This window comes from Python bivittatus, unplaced genomic scaffold (genome assembly GCF_059951505.1).
Source record: "Python bivittatus isolate LINGU-HERP-01145 unplaced genomic scaffold, Pbiv_v1 ctg000850_np1212, whole genome shotgun sequence".
NCBI lineage: Eukaryota > Metazoa > Chordata > Lepidosauria > Squamata > Pythonidae > Python > Python bivittatus.
The window spans coordinates 38972911-38996140 of NW_028277112.1; the positions used below are offsets into that span (position 1 = coordinate 38972911).

The 23230-nt window shown below is 38.4% G+C and overlaps 2 protein-coding genes across 10 annotated transcripts in view; both read left to right on the forward strand.

Annotated features, from left to right (window-relative positions):
- The first annotated feature begins 1154 nt into the window (after positions 1 to 1154).
- On the forward strand, positions 1155 to 6921 carry CUNH9orf40 (chromosome unknown C9orf40 homolog). The gene is made up of 2 exons (XM_088130184.1): positions 1155 to 1551; positions 4869 to 6921. Exons 1-2 carry the CDS (start codon positions 1174 to 1176, stop codon positions 5019 to 5021), a joined length of 531 nt encoding a protein of 176 aa, XP_087986310.1. The 5' UTR covers positions 1155 to 1173; the 3' UTR covers positions 5022 to 6921.
- A 1440-nt stretch (positions 6922 to 8361) lies between these two features.
- The window catches only part of TRPM6 (transient receptor potential cation channel subfamily M member 6), an 83537-nt gene continuing 68668 nt past the window's right edge, over positions 8362 to 23230 (forward strand). For 4 of the 9 annotated variants that reach the window (XM_088130176.1, XM_088130180.1, XM_088130181.1 and 1 more), the window contains exons 1-4: positions 11854 to 12022; positions 19465 to 19538; positions 22174 to 22221; positions 23160 to 23198. In XM_088130176.1, coding sequence (XP_087986302.1) covers positions 12005 to 12022; positions 19465 to 19538; positions 22174 to 22221; positions 23160 to 23198 — 179 coding nt within the window. In that variant the 5' untranslated portion in view covers positions 11854 to 12004. Of the gene's footprint in view, positions 9847 to 11852; positions 12023 to 19464; positions 19539 to 22173; positions 22222 to 23159; positions 23199 to 23230 lie in introns of those variants that run through there. The other 5 variants (XR_015793827.1, XR_015793828.1, XM_088130182.1 and 2 more) reach the window with 2 other exon arrangements.

Sequence of the window (23230 nt, forward strand, 5' to 3'; positions counted from 1 at the left end):
AATGACCTTGGGAGTCAGGAGGAAGAGCCACAGACTAGGCGACTGGCGAGTAAGAGGCAGCTTAGCCCACAGAAAGAATGGGAGTGTGGCAAACATCTTAGAAGGGATCCTTTACAGTTTACAGGAGGGAAATTTTGCACTTTTTTGAATTGTAAAGGTGTTGGTGGGGGCAGGGGGGGAAGAGATGTATTTTCAGACTTGCAAGATTCTGTTAATGTAACTTTACAATAAAGATAGAGCTAGTACTCCTGGGTGTGCTTCTTGTCTGGACTATCTTGCAAGTCTGATTGTGCTGCACCTCCTCCCCTTCTTAAGGTTCTGTGAATTAGGGAGGTTCTATCTGAGCATATTGGGTGGGAGATTCTGGAAGCTGAAGTCCACACATCTTAAAATCACCAAGGTTATAGACCTGTTATAGTAAAGTATCAAATTGGCCATCCCCAAGAACAGTCCTTTCTCCTCCATATCTTCCTCTGCCCTTCATCACTGCAATGTTCCTACCTGTCCTCTCAGCCCCACGTCTATGCTCTAGAGCCCCAACATTCGCAGACATCTCCACATACTTCACACAACCAATCTTCCAATTCATAGGTACCCTGAAGAAGCTGCTTCTGACCAGCACTCACCAGCTCCTTCCCAGTCCCAGCAGATAATTCAAACAATGAGCATTGATGATGTCACCTACTTGGCTAACGAAACGTCTGCAAGCAAACAACCAAACTCAAGAGCGCCAACAGCTCCACCAACACGCTCATTCCCAGTCTTCAGCCTACACACCCCCATCTACAAGTCGAGGTCTGCTATCATTGAGACTCACAAGTCACAAATTGAGGTACGCAACCCCTAGAGGTTATTTTATTATATGCAATCATGTTTTCAAATTAGAGCAATTAATTTCATTAATGCAGGATTTGACTATGAGCCTATACGCGCGCGTTAATTCTGGCACTGGCAGAAAAGCATTCAGTTCGCGCTTCCTTTCCTAGCAAGTAAGAGAAAAAGGATGCAGCGTGTACACAGACACTCATTAGGCCCCGGCAGAGGGCGCAGGCAACCTCGAGTTTAAACGAAAGCACCGTGCTATACGCTCTTCCCGCTAGCTCCGCCCCGTTTGCAGCGGTTACGCGTGCGCAGTTAGCTAAGCAGCCCTCGGAGCGTGCCAAACCAGCCTTGATGGCTAAGCGCAGAGCGGAGGCGGTGGCCTGTTGCGCGCCCTGCCAGCACTATCATCCGCACGCGCCTTCTTCGAAGCGGTCGCGGAGCGATCTCGAACGGTGGGAGTCGCGAGGCGAAGCGGTCTGGCGTGAAAGCGGCAGTGAGAAGAAGCGCAAATGGATGGGGGCGGAGGAAGGCGACGAGGCGGGGGCCAGCGGGAAGAGGCCCATGGGGCTGAAAGAGCGCGGATCTCCGAAGGCGTGGGGCTCCGTTCCCGCGGAAGGAACAGCGCGGCGGGAGTCTGGGCAACGCCGTTCGCTGCTCGTTGGAATGGCGACCGAACCGGCGGCCCTAGCGGGAGGAGATGCAACCGCCAGTCAGGAACGGCCCGAGGAGGTAAAGAAGCGAAGCTGCGCTTAGGAGCTTCTGAGTGACTGCTGGGGTCCGTCCGTCTCTTCCAGGGGCGGGGCGGGCAGGTGAAGCTGAGCATCATGCGGGAGAAGTTCCGTAGTGGAGGACGGCGATGGCCTTGGGTAATGGATCCGTTTGGGCTCTTGTGACTGGGCTGCCTAGCCTTGCTGGGGAAAGGCACAGTCGCTGGGGCTCTCTTGTGGCTCCTTTTCCACTTTTGAAATCGGAATCTTCATAGGTTCCTGTTAACAAATAAAGGAATAACGGCGAGGCACTGACATTTCGGCCCAAACATTGCAAAAACAGAAAGGGAATATCAGTTTGTTAAGGGGTTCTTTTTTTATTTTTTTATTTTTATTTTTGTTTGTTAAGGGCTTTTGAAAGAAAAAAAAAATCCTAAATTGGCAGGATAGGTACAAAGGCAGTAAAGCCGTCTGAGGCTTTGCTGCCACAAAGTTGTTAAAAGACCGAGCGTGGAAAGGAGTACACAATTCTGTAATGAACTCTGCTTTTAGTTAACTGTTTTATTGTATGCTGTCTAGTCACATTTGTGAGATAGGCGGCTATATAGATTTGATAAGTAAATTAACTTGCAGAAAACATTTCTTTGAATGTACTTTGCGTGGAGATGACTGTACAATTGCTGATTCGGAAGCATGTTGGATGTAAATAATTCCTTTGTGGCTGCATTTTGTAGGGCTATGGCTTTGAGTCCTCCTAATGGTCTCCCAACCAGCTCCAACCCTGTTTAACTTCTTTTGTGATTGACCAAGGCCAACTAGATAAAATGAATGTCATTTCTGTTTCAAATCTTGGGTGAAAGGTCACACTTGGCCTTTTAAGTGGGATTATTTATTTTTTTAACAGTAATTTGATTAAAAATTACAATTAAAAAGATAAAAACTAATACAAACTAAAAGAATAAAAGAAAAAAATAGAAGGTGCAGAAAGAAAGAAAATAGAAAAGAAATAGGAAAAAAGAATATAGTAAAGAAAAAGAAATATATAAAGAAATGACTTCTCCCTTCATCACAACAAGTATAAACTATTTTGGTAATTTATCACCTTCTCTTGTATTACAAATGATCTCTTCTTCCCATATCCCATCTCTGGTCTATAAACAAATCCTTAAATCCTCTTGTTCAGTCCTGATCAGCAAAATTCCATTAAGGGTTACCTTAATAAATACCAGAAACAACAACATATCCATTTTAACCTTGATCATAAACCAACTTCATATTCCTTCCTTTTACTTTTAACAGTTTTGATCTTTAGTCCTTTCTAATAATGTCCTAGAACTTGATTTCTTTTCATTTTTTTCTTTGCCCCTTCTCACAAAATTCTTCAAAGCTTTAACAAGTCTCTTTTGTAAATCCAAATGTATGTATGTATATATGTATGTATTATTTATTTATTTATTTATTTAAATTTATTGGCTGCCCAACTCCAGTTGACTCTGGGTGGTGTACAGAACTAGAAAAACAAAAACAGTTAAAAACATAAAATCAGACAGCCCAGGCTAAAATAATCCAATAAACAACAAAGTCAACAAAACAAAATGGGGGCCTTAAACAAATGATAAAGATGAACCCCAGGCCTGGGACCAAAACTAGGTTTTCAAAGCTTTCTGGAACCCTAGGAGAATTGGTGAAGCCAGGACAGAAGCTTAATTTAATTTGGATAGCATGGTTAATTGCCATATTTTGCCCCACTTGTTTTCTTCCAGTTAAGTCTTCCTTTTTCCTGCATTAATGACCATCTCCATAACTTGTCATAGCAAATTCTGTAAACGTGCTATAGATTTGTGAAGTACTTTACTTTATCTTAAATAATTTGTTATAGCTTTACACTGATTGCTTGAGCATATGTGAGTTTATCAAGTTTAATTGTGCCTTTCTCAATTTTTTCCATGAATTAGTAATATATTATTTTCAATCTCTTTGTAAATAATCTCTAACTCTGTAATTTTATTATAAAATTTGTTTTACACACACACATGCACACATTGTGTATGTGTGTACATAAATCTAGACTTTTCTAGGTTTATATAAATTCCTGGTATCACCAGATGAGACAGGAAAAATATCGTGGATGAATTCTTTTGAGTCCTTGTGGATAACAATGAGCTGGATGGGCAAATGATCTGGCTTAGTATGAGACAGTTTTGTAGATTCCACTGAGTTACAGGATTTAACCCAGGATTTCTTCCCTATTTGTCACTACCATTTCTGCCTCATCAATGCATAACTAAAATTGGGATATTTGCTCCATTTGTATTTTGTACATTTATTTATTTGTAGTTTGTACATTTATAATCTAAACTAGGACTTATATTGTGTATAATGTCATTTTCACAAACTCAGGTTGTTATACATGTACATTGTCAGTCTCTCAAACAGTCAGAATGTAAGAGTGAAGTAGATGGTACATAGAACTTTTCATTCCTTATTTATTTATTCACTTATTTATTTGTTTGAATTTATATATGCCACCCATCTCACTATACAAGTGACTCTAGGTGGCATGACACATAAAAAACTAGAAGATCCTAGAAAAAAATGTATAAGTTAAAAATGACAAAAGGTTAAAATTAAGCTAAAAAATTAAAAAGTTAAAACTACAATGGTAGTTTTTAATGGTGAATGATCAGCCAGGTTCTGGTTAATGTATTTAAATATTCCTTTTTATATGCATAATGTTTTTTGTCTCCTCCCAGTTCCAAAAATTAGGTAGAAATTTAAGGGAGTGGCATAATTTTAATCCCTTAGCCTTCTAGGCAACCACAAGTTTTGGCTGATTATGAACTATTGAGAATTCAGAACAGTACTTCCATGAAATGCTGTTTTTTCACTTTAAGCCACCAGAGGGCATGCACGTTAAATTTTCTTTCTAAGTTCTGTGTTAGGCAACTTCTGTCTTTGATTGCTAACATGTAATGTATCACATTCAAATCCAAGGAAGGGCCTTTAAAAGGAAGTACGCACAGAAGAATGCAGTTCTCATTGTAAATCATTTTTAATTTGATTGAGCTGTTGTTGTTTAGTCGTTAAGTTGTGTCCGACTCTTTGTGACCCCATGAACCATATCGCGCCAGGCCTTCCTGTCCTTCGCTGCCTCCCTGAGTTTGCTGCAATGATGGTAACTAGACAACATTTGGATATTTGTGTGAATATTTCTTCATACCGTATTCTTTGACAATGGGGTGTTAATTTCTAGCTTTATTTTAGTTAGGTTTTGTTGGTGGTAAGTTTTGTTTTGTTTTTTGCTACAGTGAAATCTATTTGAACATTTTGTTTTCATAGCCTGAAGATGATGTTTGGCACTACAACTCCTTCCAGTTCTGGAGGTTACCATTACCTACCATTGATCTGTCTGATATTCAGGAATTAGAAAAAGACACCATAACAGAAACAACATCGTCCAGCAGCACCACACTATCAGAAATGGAAACCTGAAGAGTAATCTGTCGGTATAGATTGTGGAATGTGGTCTCTGTTTTGTACTGTTGTTGCTTGAAAATGTAAGCAGAGTTGATACTATGAAGGTATATAATTTGAAGAAAGGATAACTCCTCCTAAATTCTTCTGAGAGAGTCATATACTGTAGAATTCATCAAAGACTGACTAGAAAAGCTGACAGTGTATAGAGCAAGTGGAATGTGAAACTTAGAGGATTAAAGGAGTTATAAAACTGATACATACAAACAAAATGGCTTTAAATCATTGCCAGTATAAATGAAAAGTGTGCAAAGTTCTAAAAAGGGATGTGTGCTACTTTGCTGCCATGGAAAAGAGTACAAGTTATATCTGTATTTTCATTATGGCTAGAAAAGAGTAACAACAAAATAAAATCCCACGTCTCTGCAAAACTGAAATTACTATGGCCAACACTTTCTTCCAGGAATTTTCATAGTAATAAAGTTTATTGCTGGGTATAATTTAAATCAGTTATTTTTATTGTAACTGGTTAATTGGTTAATGATTTTAAGAACGTCTGGCAGTTTGCAGCCAAATTGGAGAATCATGATGGATAATGACAGGAAACATGCCCATATTTCTCTGGACCAACTAATGCAGATTCTGGACATATTTACAAAAAGCGACTTGGAATTTCAGCTGGACTGTTTCAGGAGGGGTGTTGTAGTCAGCTTGGAACATCTTGGTTGTTCCAGGTTTGGGCTGAAAAAAATCTAGAAGAGTCTTACAGGATGAGTAGAGTAAAGCTGGTACACGTTGACCCTCTTTCTCTCCTTGTTCATGTGGTTTGTGCCCCCATTGCCCCCCTAATCTTCCCATTTTTCTTTACCCCACCTATCGTGCTTTGTACCCCACTGTTGCCTCCACCATGTTCAAATACAAGTCAGCATACCCAGTTTGCTCATTACCCCGGTCTTCCTATACTTTCTCTTGAGTCACCACTTCCATGCATATTCAACTAGTCCACTCCTCTCCATCCTCTTGTGCTTACCCTCCTCCATTATGTTCCTTTAGCTGCATACTGGTGTCATCCCAATTGCCCATGCCCAAGTAGCCTGCCTACCTTCGTCGCCTCACATTTTCCCTTAGCTGCTCACTGCCATCAGTGGTTTCCCAATCACTCAACCTGCCCCCCCAATCTTCCCATCCTTTCTTGCCTTTGTCTTCCTTTAATTTCCGCTATGTAGCACTACCTCTAAGGACCTTTCCCTTTTGTCACCCACCCACCCTGGAACACCTCTACCTAGAACGTGTGTTCTGTGTTCAGACCAAACAATGATTCCAGATCTATACCCAGACCAAACATAGGAGTTTCAATCTGACATAGACTATTCAGAACTACCTGTTCCATGCACTGAATATTTTACCCATCTGTACTGTACATTTAAAAAGTTCATATTATAAAAGTTTGATTCTTTTTTAAATACTGACTTTGGTCTCACTTTCCTAACAATGGTTGCTTGAAACCACAGAGCTCCTCAGTAGATTTCTGACGATTGTTAGTTTTTACTCAGATTACAGATTTTTTTTTTTTAATAATATACCAAAACTTGGGCATGTTGAATAAAGTCATTCTTCGTTGTCTAATAAAATTTCTACTGACTTCTTAAAACAATGAAGAAATTACTGTTTATACAATGAAATAATTCATGTAAATGATTTCTTATTCTAATAATGGTATTTTCACTGTCTACGTAGATGCTATGTCAGTAAACAATCTGCTGGGTCAATAAACAAGCATGGGCAAAGTTTGTAGATTTCTTTAATAGGGTACATTGAAATATCTTCCTTGTAGAAAGTAAAATACAGTGGGGCAAAAAAGTATTTAGTCAGCCACCAATTGTGCAAGTTCTCCCACTTAAAAAGATGAGAGAGGCCTGTAATTTTCATCATAGGTATACCTCAACTATGAGAGACAAAATGGGGGAAAAAATCCAGAAAATCACATTGTCTGATTTTTAAAGAATTTATTTGCAAATCATGGTGGAAAATAAGTATTTGGTCAATATCAAAAGTTCATCTCAATACTTTGTTATATATCCTTTGTTGGCAATGACAGAGGTCAAACGTTTTCTGTAAGTCTTCACAAGGTTTTCACACACTGTTGCTGGTATTTTGGCCCATTCCTCCATGCAGATCTCTAGAGCAGTGATGTTTTGGGGCTGTCGCTGGGCAACACGGACTTTCAACTCCCTCCAAAGGTTTTCCATGGGGTTGAGATCTGGAGACTGGCTAGGCCACTCCAGGACCTTGAAATGCTTCTTACAAAGCCACTCCTTCGTTGCCCGGGCGGTGTGTTTGGGATCATTGTCATGCTGAAAGACCCAGCCACGTTTCATCTTCAATGCCCTTGCTGATGGGAGGAGGTGTTCACTCAAAATCTCACGATACATGGCCCCATTCAATCTTTCCTTTACACAGATCAGTCATCCTGGTCCCTTTGCAGAAAAACAGCCCCAAAGCATGATGTTTCCACCCCCATGCTTCACAGTAGGTGTGTTCTTTGGATGCAACTCAGCATTCTCTCTCCTCCAAACACCATGAGTTGAGTTTAGACCAAAACATTCTACTTTGGTTTCATCTGACCATATGACATTCTCCCAATCCTCTTCTGGATCATCCAAATGCTCTCTAGCAAACTTCAGACAGGCCCAGACATGTACTGGCTTAAGCAGGGGGACACGTCTGGCACTGCAGGATTTGAGTCCCTGGCAGCGTAGTGTGTTACTGATGGTAGCCTTTGTTACTTTGGTCCCAGCTCTCTGCAGGTCATTCATTAGGTCCCCCCATGTGGTTCTGGGATTTTTGCTCACCATTCTTGTGATCATTTTGACCCCACAGGGTGAGATCTTGCATGGAGCCCCAGATCAAGGGAGATTATCAGTGGTCTTGTATGTCTTCCATTTTCTAATTATTGCTCCCACAGTTGATTTCTTCACACCAAGCTGCTTGCCTATTGCAGATTCAGTCTTCCCAGCCTGGTGCAGGTCTACAATTTTGCTTCTGGTGTCCTTCAACAGCTCTTTGGTCTTGGCCATAGTGGAGTTTGGAGTGTGACTATTTGAGGTTGTGGGCAGGTGTCTTTTATACTGATAACAAGGTCAAACAGATGCCATTACTACAGGTAACGAGTGGAGGACAGAGGAGCCTCTTAAAGAAGTAGTTACAGGTCTGTGAGAGCCAGACATCTTGCTTGTTTGTAGGTGACCAAATACTTATTTTCCACCATGATTTGCAAATAAATTCTTTAAAAATCAGACAATGTGATTTTCTGGATTTTTTCCCCCATTTTGTCTCTCATAGTTGAGGTATACCTATGATGAAAATTACAGGCCTCTCTCATCTTTTTAAGTGGGAGAACTTGCACAATTGGTGGCTGACTAAATACTTTTTCGCCCCACTGTAATAAGACTCATAAATTGGTTATCTGTAAGATATTTTCAGACTTTCCATATTTTTCCAACAAATGTACAGTTCATTCCATGTTAAAGTATAACTGTATATAGCTTTAAAGTTAGTTTTGCATGCTTATTCAAAAAGTAATGCTTGTTGAACTAGTAGGCTTTGTTCTAACTAAGAGTCTGAAGGAGTATAGTCTTGGTTAGTGATTTCAGTTTTTTTCCATGTAAAAAAAAACATGCTATATAGGCAGCCTCTTTCTAGTTTTTTATTTGAATTAGGTATCTTGGCTGCTGTGTTTCATAAGAATTCAGTATTGTTCTTTTAGATGCAGAAGAAAAAGCAAGTACAATCTCTTTTTCTCTCCATTCTTCTCCATTTATCTGTTTGCTATAGAATGGAAGATTTAGAAGATTTTAGAAGAAAAATCTTTTCTTCTAAAAAATCTTAGAAGATTTCATCAGCCTAAACATTTCTGTCCTGCATTAGTTCTTTATTGTAGATCATACACCAAAGAAACTGGTTTGGGAGAATAAGACAAAGAACAGAAGTGACAAAAAGAAGCTACCTTTGTAGAAGGAACTATTATTTGAAAAATGCATAAGGTCATCTACTTTAGTGTAAAAAATAAACACATTCTTGGATAGCCATATTACTATATTTTAATCATTAAAAATGTGCATTGTAATTCAGGCATTTGACTTTTTTCTTGATCTCTCTGCAGATTTACCTGGAGTGATTAGAAAAATTGGTTTCTGCAATACACACGTTCTACTTGAACAAAAAGATACTTATAAGGCTCACTTGGCTATATACAAACAACAAGGTTTTTGGTGGTAATTGTTGCATCACTATTTTATTGCAACAACTACTAACAAGGAACAGTCTTATTTGTTTAGTAGTATTGAGATTAACAAGAAAAATAATAAAAATGGTCTTTTGGTGACTTCAGAGTGAACAAATCATAGCTTATATTGGTAAAAGAGATGCTCAGTGAACAGTTGAAAATCTGGATTTTTTTCCACTGGAAAACTTCTATTCTGAACTCAGCTGCTACTAAAACATCAAACAAGCAACATTCTGAATGTTAATCATTTCCCTAATGTGGTATATAAACTTGAAACCTGATCAAATCACATGTCTTGATTATAAGTTGTAGTCTCTTCAGTTTAACTGCAGTACAAGTATGTCACCAGAGTTTTCAGAGTTCATCTTTTTCCCGTTCCCATTAAAGCTTTTAATTGCAAGCACATGGACAATTGTAATCATTACTTTCCAGCATTGTTTCCATTAGCTGCTAGGGCTAAGCAGGTTTTATCTGATTGTGATGTAGATGGAAACTTCAGTATGAAATCCAGTGGCTGAAGGCTGCAAAAAGTTCATTGTAGTGATGAGAATGAAGAAGGTAAGTAAGCTGACTTTTCTATTGTGATATAGACAGATTTGATATGGAAAAACTTTGAATAAAATTATGTAAAGTGTTTTTATTGGCTTTGGTGTGGAATGAGTAAACTTTTTTAGCATAATGAAAATTAAGAACCAGAGAAGAGGTTGAAATCAGTTTCACTGACCATTTTTTCCCCTGCATATTCTTGATCTTTTGGCATATACCTCTCAGCAAAAGACAAATCTGGATAAAACAGCATGTGAAGAAATGTTTCCTGGGTCTTCAAAATAGTCTAGCTGCATGTCTCACTTACGTTGGGACTTACAGTTGGGACCATATATTAAAAACATGCAGCTTCAGTAGTTCATGAAAACATTGCAGGGCTTCAGCAGTTTGTCGGCTCAAGGAAGGAGAATACTGTCCACTATTTTTAGTAATAGGTATGAGTTGTCCGTAAGTCAGACGTTCTTAACCCGGGGACTGCCTGTAATCTGCAAAAGCAAAAGTACATGATGTGTGTACATGGCAGATAGTTTTGCCCTATTGAGTTTTAGGTTGTCAGATGCAAAACAGTGAGTTTATGCTGAGGATTAAAAACAGTTATCAATGCAAAAAGTGTGCAAAACGCATGTGCATTAGCCCTAAGGTCCCCCCCCCCCCCGCCCAATAGGCTCTGTTTTTAAGTAAGCTATTTCAGTTGCTTCTTTGCTGTGCTTAATCTGAGCAGAAAGTCAGTCTGATTTTTTTGTATAAGGGCAGACTAAGAATCCAAGAAAATAATATCCTCTTGGCCATTTTTCTGTAGATTGAGTGTCAACCCTTCAGGGTGTCAACCCTTCAGATCAGGAAACAGACTCTATAAGTTGGACTAGCACTATATTTGATATTGTATTGATATAGGCTATAGTAACAATCTGGAAGTGAAGCTTGACTGTTCTAGTCCCTCGTCTTATACTTCAGTGAATTAGGGTGTATTCAGTCTGTGTTTTCTCACACCTCTGTTTCCTGGAATTAATGCAGGCTTTTGTTTCTGTGACTGTTAATGCATATTTTCTTCAGAGTCATCTCTGGCTCTCTACATAACGTGGACTATTGGCCTGCCTTACCCTTTCCTCCCTCCCTCCCAGCAGGGGAACCCCAAACTTGTCTCAATTTCCCTTTATTCCTATAGCAGAACAGTCAGTATATTTTAAGTTTTGTTCCATTAGAGCTTGTCTCAGTTGGGGAAGTTTTGTTCAGAGTTCAAAATCTTTTTTGTTTTGTGCATCCCTTGTTAAAATGTTGAGAGAAGAGATAGATGACCGATTATCACATTGAGTTAGATTCTGAAGATCAAGATGTGAGTTGATCTGTCTTCTTTGTATGTGCAAATAATTTAGGCCCAAAAAGTCAAGCATTAGCTGTTTTTTCCTGTGTGGAAATTACAGAATTCTTATCAGTGAGAACAACAGTGCCAAAGTAACTTACTATTTTCAGGTTTCTTTTCCTCTTTCATAAATACTAGGATTTACCTTGAAAAAATATCTACCCTTTGGAAAGTGTAAGCCTAGCCACTTCATAGTTCATGACATCAAGGTAAAATAAGTTTGACTACAGGCTCTGTTTCAGAGAGTCTTATCAATGTGACTGCAGTTACTCTATCTTTCCCCAGTGTTCTTTCGGACTAAAAAATCAAGTTTGGCTAGTCTGCTGTGCCTGATTGGTTCCTCCCAAAAGTAGGAAGGTTCCAAAAAGTTTGAAACTCTACTCTTTCACATATATTATTTTAACTTATGGGAAGGGAGGAACCATGCAGTGTTTCATTTGAGGTGGAAAAGCACCTGCTGGTATTCATAACAGACCAAACTGGATAGTCTGACCATGCCCCTTGGCCTTTCTGTTGTTTATGTATTTTGCAAGAAAGCCTTAGTATGTAACTTAGAGAATCCTCAAAAGAACTTGGGTCATAAAGACAGCTGCCAATCTCTGATAGGGGAAAGTGGAACATTAACCAGTGGTGTAGTCCAAGGATCAAGCCAAGTGTTCTTTGAGTTTTGAATGGACTTTCTTTCTGTGTATCTGCGATACTTGAAGCAGCTTTCAGGGACTGGAAAAGAGAGTGCAGCACTGATTTATGAGTACAATTCCGGCTTGAGAAGCTCCAATTTATGAAGTAAGGGAGAAACACCAGGACAGGATGAAAGTTCAAATGAAGGTAAAAAAAAATCTACCTAGAATTGGGCAGTTAGATGAGGTTGGACTGAGGTTTTTTGCTAGTCATTTTAATACAGTACATCTAGGCAGTTAATGATCGTTCTAACTGAAAGTATGTCTGAAACCTTCTACTGCGGTTACTTTTTATCTTTATGCACATTGTTTCAGGCATCCTACTGATCTTATTTTCACAATTCTCTTGCTGGAAGAAAATGCAAAAGCTACGTAGCATATGCTTATGAACATGGGTACTATGCTTGGGGTGGATAAGTTACTTATTTGGCTCTTAAGTTTTCAAAAGTTATTTCTCTTATTTGTAGCTCTAAGGTGAGGAGAGACACAATGTGAGGAGAGACATGCAATGCATATCATGGCTTAGAAGTATATTCAGGGGTTGTCAGACTACTTTGTTACTGAGTTGGAAAACGAATGTATGGCGTTGTAGGAAGGAACAATCCTTTTGGGGGGAAAGACGGAAAAAAGGTTTCAGATATGTACTCAGAATCTGGTTCTGGGTACACAGGAGAGAAAGTGACAACATTATTAAGCTTCTTATATCCTAAACCAGGAGAAGGCTCCTAGCATCCATTATTATTCACCAATCTTCTTAGGAAAGCTGGGAATTGCAGTTCAGCAATATAATGAGTGCCAGAAGTTGAAGGAGGAACTCTATATACAGTTCACTTTCATATAGGCAGACTACTAATTTCAGACTGCTAATTGCTAGTAAGAAACCAGATAACAGAAAAAATTACTAACACTGCAATAAATCCAAATGATCATCTCATATTGAATTAGGTGACGTAATTATAATTCTTAATTACATCGGTCTGAACATCAGGGACTCATTCAGCTTATTAACTTTTGTGATATAGTACCTGTTACAGTTCTTTACCACACAAAATAATAGCACAAATCAAACCTTATAACTTATACCTCCAAAAAGCTCTATGCTGTCATTTAGGACATTTACTGCTGACCTAAAATTTTCTGTTAGAAAAAGGGATTCAAGGAAAGACACAAATGTGAAATCATTCAATTATAACTTACCAAGAAATTTAACTCTTTGAAGTTTGCTTTTGTAGAATTGTCCAAATTGTATTTGTGTGAATGATCATTTTCTTTATGTTGAACATTATATATACATTTTACATGTCAAGGCACTTTCCCTGTCCATAGTGTGTTTGTATGCTCAAATATGCCTGCATACGTATATTTGTATATATGAAAGGACAGGCTTCCCAGCTGAGAATAATGCTTTATTTGATTAGGTGAACTTGGTCCGTACAAGTACATCCCACACTAAATGTTAGTTTCTAAGGCATAGTAATACTTTTTATTATAGATGCCAAGAGAACATTTGATTTTGCTCTATGTATACACTTTTCTTTTTCCATAGAGAAGAGAAAATGTAAAATAAACTCATCTGGAACCAAGAAATCTGGAAATGGCTGGCTTTAAAGCCAATCAGTTAGTGATCCTTTTCTTTCTCTCTCTCTCTCTCTCTCTCTCTCTCTCTCTCTCTCACACACACACACACACACACACAATATATATAAATATATTGGAGCTTAGGTTGTTCCAATTCACTAATTTCTGAATGCTGGATTTTATGAAAACCCAGCGTTTTTATATACGTGCAATAACTTGAATTTAGCAATATTAATTATAGAGGCCCCTAAGAACTTGTTATCAGCATTTTAGTACACTTTTCATTAAGAAGCTGTGACCTTCCCATCAAGATCAACTTTGTGTTAATTGCTAAAAGTATGGTTTAAGATAGAAAATCCAAACGATGAAACCAAGTAAAGGCAGAAAAAATACTAATGTCTGGTGCACATTACCTGTTTGTAGCAACTTCTTTTTCTTCTGCCACGGCAGCTTCTGGGAAATAAACATTCACATAATCAGCAACTGAGGTGATAAACGTGTAGCTACTGGTAGCTTGTAAGACTGAAAATCAAAATGAGAAAGCCTCATAATTAATGACATGATCTTATTTCAACTACTATTAAATATTTCAAGACTTCTCTCTTTTTCCTAGACGTCTCATTCACTAAGATTTTAATGTTATATTTCCTTACCCAGTTGTTTCTTAAGTCAACAGGTAAGGTTTAATAATTCCATGTTTTCCAGATTCTTACTAATCAAATATTTGGAGCAGAGTCTTAGCCTAATGTGCTGTTAAAGGATACCTGAAGGAATGCCAGTGATTATGGGAAAAGGAACTATAGAACAGGCTGCTGAAAAATCTTTTTAACAGTGAAAGGAAGAACATGATTAAATGCACAGCGCTTGTGAAAAGTCTTAGTTCACATTAAGCTAGCTGGTATTGCAGTTGTATTTTAAAATAGAAAACTTGCCAGAAACCTGAAAAATAATAAAGACCATATGAAAATACAGTTATGAAATGGCCAGTCTATGATATTTAACCTTCCATTAAAACAATTTGAATATTTGCAGAGGACAATTATTGTACCTCAGTACAAAGCTTCAATTTATCAAACAACTGCTCATAATTTATCCTCAGATAAACAGTTAAAGTAAGGGACTTGAAATCTCATTAATTTAGACTGGAGACTTCTACAATATGCTTCAATTGTTTACGAACTACACCACTGAAGCTACAAACTACACAGCTGGATTTATGAAATATTTTGTAGGACTCCTGTGATTCAGTGCAACTGTTTTTAGACTCAGCTACTTTTCATAAATCTAATATTAGCTAATTGTGCAACAAACTGAGGAATATTTATTTATTTAGACTATTTCTGCACTGTCTTTCCTTAAATACAATCTATGCAATAACCTTCAAAAGCCATCAAGAGAATCAAAATGTTCTGTATAGAGTATTACTACAGCTGTTCTAAGATTTTATGGTCTTGTTGAGTGTAATATTTTATTGTGTTGAAATAATAACACTTTAAAAAATAGAATATTGTTTACAAAATACCCACCCCAAAGTTAAAGTCCAGTCTTAACATTCTTTTTCCTAAAATATAAGAGAACCAGTCATAAAGGGGGATCTCCTGACTGAGATGGTGCTCTGCTCTGCCATGTATGTACTGTAATAGATTCAGTGCAACATTGCCTTAAAACACGAATGTATTTAGAGCTTTAAATCAAGGCTACTGTAAATGTATCTAATATGCAGACCAGGCATATAGGCAAGATTTCCAATTCTAACAGTTACTTATTAATGTCTCATTTGAGTTTTCCATAAAAATGAGCTTTTATGTAGAAATAGCACGACTTCTGATAACTACTAGTTTCCTTTCTCAGCCAAGTCTCCACTGAATGCTCTGAACCTATCTTTCAGAGTGGATATGCATACATAATAGCCAGTCAGACAAACCTAACTGGTTGTAGATCAAGAACCAGGTCTGAAAATTCGGAAAGCTGAACTTTAAAAGCAAAGGAAGAATAGCTATTCTATATGTTCTTGATTCTTTAGACTGTAAGAAAGAAATGGAAATTGAAAACAAAAATAGTGAAAGTTGAGTTATGGATGTAGCAAGTCAGATCCTTACAAAGCAGTTAGACTTTACTGTCTTTTCAGGAACCTAAATCAGCTATTTTTCAAAAAAAGAGGGACATAAGTATCCTTTAATTGCGAGAATTTGTAAGCTCCTATCCTACTAGAAGAAATACAATGAGAGACAGTTTGGCCAGTGAAGTGGGTTAGCTACTAGATTGCAGTTGCCATGATGACCCATAAAACTGGTGGAAAAAGCAAAAGAATCAGTGTAGAGAGGGGGGATGGGGAACGTTTTAAAAAATGAAAATTGCAGCAGAGAACGTTCTGAAATCAGGGAAGGATGCTTCCTTAGTCTTATAACTTGTATGATATAAGATACAGGGTGATCATGGCAGCCTTAGGCCAGGGAGATTCAAATCTGCAGTTAGCTACCAGTCTTACTGAATGACATTAGTTAATTGTCATATCTTACACAATCTATCTCACAAGAAGAAATAGAGAATAATTACTTGTGTAATGTACCACTGTAATCAATAACAGACATGTAACTAACATCATAAAAACATAAAACAACAAAAACATATAAAGCTTATAATACAAGCAATAAAACAATAAACTAGATGGCATCCAAAAGCTCTTTAGAAAATTGAAGTTCTAACCAATTTCTGGAAAGTGATTGGAGTGGCACCCATCTAGCTTGGGGGTGGGTGGGGGGGACACTATGCCATAAAATAGGGGCCATTACAAAAGAAAGTACCTTTTCTGGGCCTCAGTGCTGCTCATCTGAAAATTGAGAACTACTACCAGCTTTACAGGAAGAACATACCCGATGGGTTAATTCCACTTGAAGGTGACAGTCGTCAAGATACCTAGGAGCCAAGTCATATTGGGTTTTATAGGTTAAAGCTAGCAGTTTCAACTGTACTCAGAAACCTATTGGGAGCAAGAGCAGGACCTTTAAAATAGGCTCCATTGGCTTTCACTTGCCCATAAATGGCCAGCTGCATTTTGAACAACTGCAATTTCCAAGTGGTCTTCAGATGAACTCCATATACAACATAAGCATAAGTTACCATTATCAGAGCTTCCTGCTTCCTGCTGGGTTACCAGCCATGGCTTCTTGCTCATCCAGCATATCTGTGAGTCCAGGACAATCCCTAAGTAACAGCTTTGCAGGTGCCACTCAAACCAGGGCTAGCACAAACTGATGGCCTTCCTGAACAAAAAGTACTTACATCCTCCTGAGGTTCACATTCAGCTTATGTGTGCTATCCAGACCCCAATATCTTCCAGATACTGGGTTAAGATTCGAAGCATCTTCAACTTGGCCTGGGGTGAAGATATAGAATGCATGTATATCATACTGGCATCAATGGATGACCTTCCAGCATTTTCACATCAGTGCAAAAAAGGGAGAGGACCAAACCCTGGATATCCCACAAGTGAGCATCCTGCTGGCCAACCTCTCCCTCAATCCCACAACTGAAACTCCCTGCTGAGAAAGAATGGAAACACTAGAATAGTGCCCCCAACTCCAACCATCACAGATATCACGGATAGTGGTATAGAATGCCAACAAAAGGTCTAGTAGCACCAGGAAGAGTTCACCCATTCCTAAATCTGGCATAGATTCTCCTCCAGGGTGACTACTGTTGTTTCCATTCAGTGCCAGGCCAGTATCCTGACTAAAAGTGATCCAAATAATCTGTGTCCTGCATAGCACTTTATAATGGACACCACAGCACCTTCTCAATAACATTCCAAGGAAGGTAGGTAGCATTACCCTCTCCCCTAAAGAAATGTTTGACCTCAGTCAATCATACACCCCAGCCCACTGAAAGAAAGCAAATGGATCTAAACCCATTTAGATCCCAGCCCCCAGCCCACTGAAAGAGAGCAAATGGATCTAAACCATAGATGGCAGAGTTTGCATCAGAGACTACTGTATCCATTTCACTGGAGTCCACAGACCAAAAGGAATCCCACACAATATTACAACATGATCCAATCAACATTTCAGAATTGAGACTTTGGTGAATGTGAATGACTTTATCTTGCAAAATATTGATCAAAAATGTCATAGCACCCTGATGGCAGAGCTTCCTGCCCATTTCTAAGAGATGACCATCCTAAATAATGCTGTTCAACAAGAACCCACTGACCATTTTAATTGGTTTCTTGGAGATTGCAGGCTGTGATGAATTTCATTTCAACCAGGAAATGATCTGACCAGTAAACTAATGTCCCTATCAACATCATACACTAACTGTTCTGAGGCAAGCACAAGGTCAGCATATACCTACCTTTGTGTGTTGGGCCCAACATTACCTGGCACGACCCTATCTTCACCATGGAGGCCATGAACTCCTGAGCCTACCCAGACTTTGTAGCCATATTGAACTTCTCCAACACCAGCCTAGCAATGACATCCAGGAGCTCAGGAAAGGCTCCTGCTTGGCAGCAACAAGGATGGTACATAACCAAGATCCCCATAGTCCAACTTCATGCATACTCTGTCACCTCAAGAAAGGGCTCTTGGTCACAGGCAAATCTCTTCAGCTGATTGCCACTATCCCCCTCCAACCATGGAGTTGCAATTGCTGAAGGATTCAAAACCTTTGGTTTAACAGGAGTAAGGAAGTTCGTGATCTTTTAGATGGGTTTGTATGTAGCTCTCAGCAGCTCCAAGAGGAGCAGAACTGCAGTTTAGCAACATCTACAAAATTACAGATTCCTCAATGTATTCTAGAGCAATTTTGATGGATAAACTGATAACAGAGAACAAATTATTGGGCATTCTGCTCTTTTCCCTGCTCTAGCAAAATTCAGTAGCTTGATTGAGAGAATGGTTTCTTAGAGGATTCTTGCATGGATGAAAGGATGTATGCTTTCAATAGATAGGCACTGATTCTACTAGACAGCAACACTGCAATAGATGATTTGGCCTTCTGATAAATGGCCATTGGTCATTTATTACGAATTTGAGGAGGTTCATTGGAAGACCCCTGTGGGTTACCTGTGGGTTAAAAAAAAGTTTCAACTATAGAACACAAATTTCAGTTTAAACAAATGTCTACACTAGGCATCTCAAAATGTTTTGAACCAGTAGGTACATTTGGAACTTTATCAACATGTCACAAATGCTTTCAGAAACTGGCTACCATGGAGTTGGATAGGCCTATATATTCACACAATGATTGCTATTTTCAATTTTACTGCTTGTCACAGAACCGCCATTTACCAGAAAGCAACCTGGTGAGGTTGTTCCTCACCAAGTCCTAGACTCCTAGACTTTAGGGACTCCCCACCTTTGCTTTTTTCTGAGCAAGTGGGCATATAGCACTGCAGTGTAGCCACCCACATTTAAACTTTTCAGGATACTAATGCTTTGCAGCATCACAATTTTCCATTTATATTTTAAAACATTTAAAATATTAAAGCAGGCAATGCAGCTTGTCTAATGGATACAAGAAGATATCCATGGGCATTCTAAAATCTTGATAGATCGAAATTTCTTCTACACATTTCTCTATATGGCCATCATTGATAAAGGAATAGCTAGTCATTTAGAACAGCATATTGATCTCAGCAAACAATGGCTAGTCCCATTATGTCATTATTCAAATATAGAATAGTTGTTGGACCTTAATATTTTTTCCTCTTGGGGAGGCAGGAATTCTCTATCATTATTTCTTACCTTATTTTATTCAGTGGTCTGCCAGCTTTCTTCTTATCCTTAGGCCTGGGCGAATAAAAAAAGGATCAACAGTTTTCTTACATGGTAAAGCCAAGAACTGTGTAAATCAATGGTCTTATGCACAAACTTCTATGTTTTTTCAGTTCTGTATTTATATTTTCAATATGGTATCACTTTATTCATGAGACTATAGAATTGTTACTTATTTTTGTGTACCAAAGATTTTTAGAAAATCTCTTTGAGATGTAATATTTCTGTTCAATCCCAGAAATCTTGGATTGAAGGTGCCTTCAGTAAAAGAGAATGTGCAAAAATTGTACCAAGTTCAAAAGATTCCCACAGGTACTTTACTTCTTTTTGTCTTTCATTTGAATGGTACGAGTATAATGTATTTTGTATAAATTTATACTTAATAATGTCAGTGTTCAATGAATAAAGAACAAAGTTAGTTATGTTGATAAAAGAAAAATCCCAAAATTTTATTAGCACTATTAAGCTAATGCCAAACAATAAAACTGTGTACAAACTTTTCAGACAGAGCTCTTCAATAACAGTGGATGGTGTAGGGGAGAAGCTTACACTTAAACCACAAGGTTGAATACTGTCATTTTCATTTCTGTAAGTAAATTTAGTTTAAAAATTGCAGCCATGTTTTAATTCAGCACTCCCTGTTTTTTCTCTTAAGAGTGACATACCCACAAACTAGATGGCATTTGAGAAAATATCATGGATTAAATGCCAATCACATATTACTTCAGTGTTCTGTACATCTGGATTGGTCTATATTAATACAAAGGAATTAATACAAAGAAGTAAAAGTAAAATGAATTCCAAGTGGCATGAAAGATGATGGAATGTCCAACAAGTTAATGCATTTATTGTAATGAATGACAGCTATAAACTAGAAAGATTAATTTGGCTGAGTTGAAATAAAGTCAACATAATGAGCATATAATCATCAGATACAGGTAGTCCTCATTTTGTGGTTCTGGTTAAGTGAAGTAGTCACTAAGTGAAAAATCACATGACAGTGACTGTGCTTATGACTTTACTTCAACTTTTCTTTGCTTTACAGCATTAGAAGGATATGACCCCAAATAGCCAGGTGAGCCCAAATGGTGGGGAAGGTTCTGGAATTTAACTCATGGGGAAGCTGAGTAAAAGGGCAAATCTTATAGCCTTTGTTCCCCACTCCCCAACCCTTTGGAATGCTCACCCCACACTGCATAATTAGCAAGAAGAGAACTGATGTTTGTATTTGCATTCATTGGAAATTAAGGGATTGCAAGATAGTAAGTAGGCACACAATGGGGAATACACATTGAAAGGAATGTGATAGTTTGCTTAGGATACTAACAAAAGCCTTAAGTGTGAAACTGATTAGGGTCTTGTCAGTGTCAAGCAGCAGTGGAAGCTTAGGGACAGTTGCGCTGTGGAGAAAAACAGCTCAGGAAGATATCACTTGTTTAAACAATCTCTCCCCTCTGTGGGATAGGGGCAGGGGAAAGAAAAGAAACAGGTCAGGCACAGGACAACGTGTATTAACTGACTGTAATGGTGACTGAGAGAGGGAGACACCATGAAGGTTGTAAATGCGGGCATTGGTCTCAAAGTTGCTTTTTCATCACCATTGTAACTGTGAATGGTCACTGTCTGAGGCAGTCACTAAATGAGGACTACCTGTATTGTAAAGATAAATACCTAAGTTGAACCAATAGATAGGATAGCTACTTCAACTACTTAATGAATACATTAACTCAGGGTTTCTCCAATTGTGGGGTCATGATACCCTTCAAGGTTGCAAGGAAATTTGAGGGAGGATTGCCTTCTTCATCATGGGGCCAATGGAAAATGAGCTTTCCCATGGGACAACCCTGCAGTGAACCTGCTCACTCCTCAGCTGCTGAAGGAGGTGGCATTCTTGCCGCATCTAGTGGTCTTATGGAAAATTGCTGGATATGTATAAAGAACCTCTTAGATACTATAGCTGTGGAGCACAGGAGGTTAGTTGTACCCTGTGGTAAAACTCATCTTTCATGGGAAGAAGGAGTTGGTTTTTGTTCTGGGAAGGGTGAGGGTGGGGATGGGGGACAGAAGCAGGGAAGAATGTTATATGGAACCATGTCAAAAGTTTGGCTGAAATCAAGGTAGATTATATTCAAAACATTGTTCTTGCCCACTCAAGTAGTAATTTTGTCAAAGAAAGAAATGAGATTTGTTTCATATGACCTGTTTGGACAAACGTATGCATACACAACATTGCCTTCAAGAGGATTATAAATGGCCTGCTTCATTATATGCTCTAAGATATTTTAAGCATTGTTAGGCTGAGTGGTTGATAATTCCTGGGATAATTCTCTTTTTTCTATTTCTCAAATAAAAGACCACATTTGTTCTTCAGGTAACTGGCAGAAGTCCCAAAAGGTCTTCAGCCAGTTTCTTCAGTACTGTAGGTTGTATTTCATTGGGGCCTGGGGCCTGAAAACACTCATATTAGCTAAGAGATCCTTTACTACATCATTACTGGCTTGTTCAGTCTACACTATTAAAATCACCATTTCTTTTGTAAAGGCAGAGAAAACATTGGAATTGAGTTTTCCGCTTTCTTGGTCAACTGTTAAGATTGCCCAGTTTGGAATAAGCAGTGAGCCCAAGACCTCCTTTCCTCCTGCTGTTGGCATATCTGAACAAACCCTCTTTATTGCTTTTTGTCTCTCTTGCTAGCCTTAGCACATTTTCTACCTTCCTGGCCTCATTGTTGCATTTTTGAGTTTTGTAAACTTCCTTGGCTATTAACCCTCCCTTATATTCCTAATACACATCCTTATTTAGAGTCTCAGTGACTTCGTGATCTTTTTCGGCTTAAGCGAACTGCTTTAATACAACTCCATCTGCCCCTTTTGACTGGTTTGGTGAGCTGTAGCAGACTCCTAGTAAGATATCATTTCTGTTAACCTGCCCTTTTATTTTAACCCAGATGTTTTCAACATTCACGTTACCATCAGTCCAGTGGACCATTGTACAGGTAAGTTTATTCCTGCTATATCCTACACCACTCTTTTATTCTCTTGCATTGCCCATTCCCCTGAAACAAGATGTACTAATCAAGCCCAAAGTTTCACTAGTGTGGTTCATTCCACTGTGTTTCTCTAATCCTTATAGAGCCAGTTTAATGTAGTGGTTAAGGTGCTGGCCTAGAAACCAGGAGTTCTAGGACTCCCTTAGGCATGAAAGCTGGCTGGGTGACTTTAGGCCGATCCTCTGTCTCAGCCCAACCCACCTCACAGGGCTTGGTGGGGAAAATAGGAGGCAGGAGTATTAAGTATGTTCGCCACCTTGAGTTATCTATAAAAAAAAAATGGGATAAAAATCTACTACTACTACTAATAATAATTCTTATACAATATCATATTTGCCTTTGTGTCCAATAACTTGTAGCTCATCTTGCTTGTTATCCAAAGGTAATATTGGATACAATGGCATTTATAAAGAAATATTTAAGGTAATGTTAGACTCCTTCTGTTCAGTTTTCTTTTTTCCTTTATGCCTGTATTTCATGTGGTTTGTTCATTTGTTAAACTACACTTCACTTTGCTGCTGTCTTCAGTCCATTACTTACCAATTTGTTACCAATGGTCTTAAGATACCCATCCCTTTATAGTCTAATATTAGAAGAGTGGGATCTAAATCCTAAGGAATGCCATGCGCCACAAAAATTCACACAGTTTCAGATATCTTTATAAGTAATCGATTTTATAACTGACATTGTTATGCATGATTCCAACAGGTTAGTTGCAACAAAAATATACCTTATGGCACATGGAACCTTATGGCACATAAGTCCATGGAACCATATGCCATAATCAATGTGTTAAGTCTTTAAGGTACAACAGAACTGTTTGTTTTAACTGTTTAAAATATTTCATGCACATACCAGTATTTTTTATGGAAACTTTTTTTCAGAGGTTCTGCAGGATGTCAAGTATGCCAGAATCTAATTCGGTAAGACCACCTAAAATCTGTACATCTGCAAA

What these genes read in the sequence shown, in the direction of transcription:
- CUNH9orf40 (XM_088130184.1), top strand. Translation starts at nt 1,174, where the DNA reads ATGGCTAAGCGCAGAGCGGAGGCGGTGGCCTGTTGCGCGCCCTGCCAG. An exon ending in GTCAGGAACGGCCCGAGGAG is followed by an intron (nt 1,552 to 4,868) that starts GTAAAGAAGCGA and finishes TTGTTTTCATAG; the next exon opens with CCTGAAGATGATGTTTGGCA.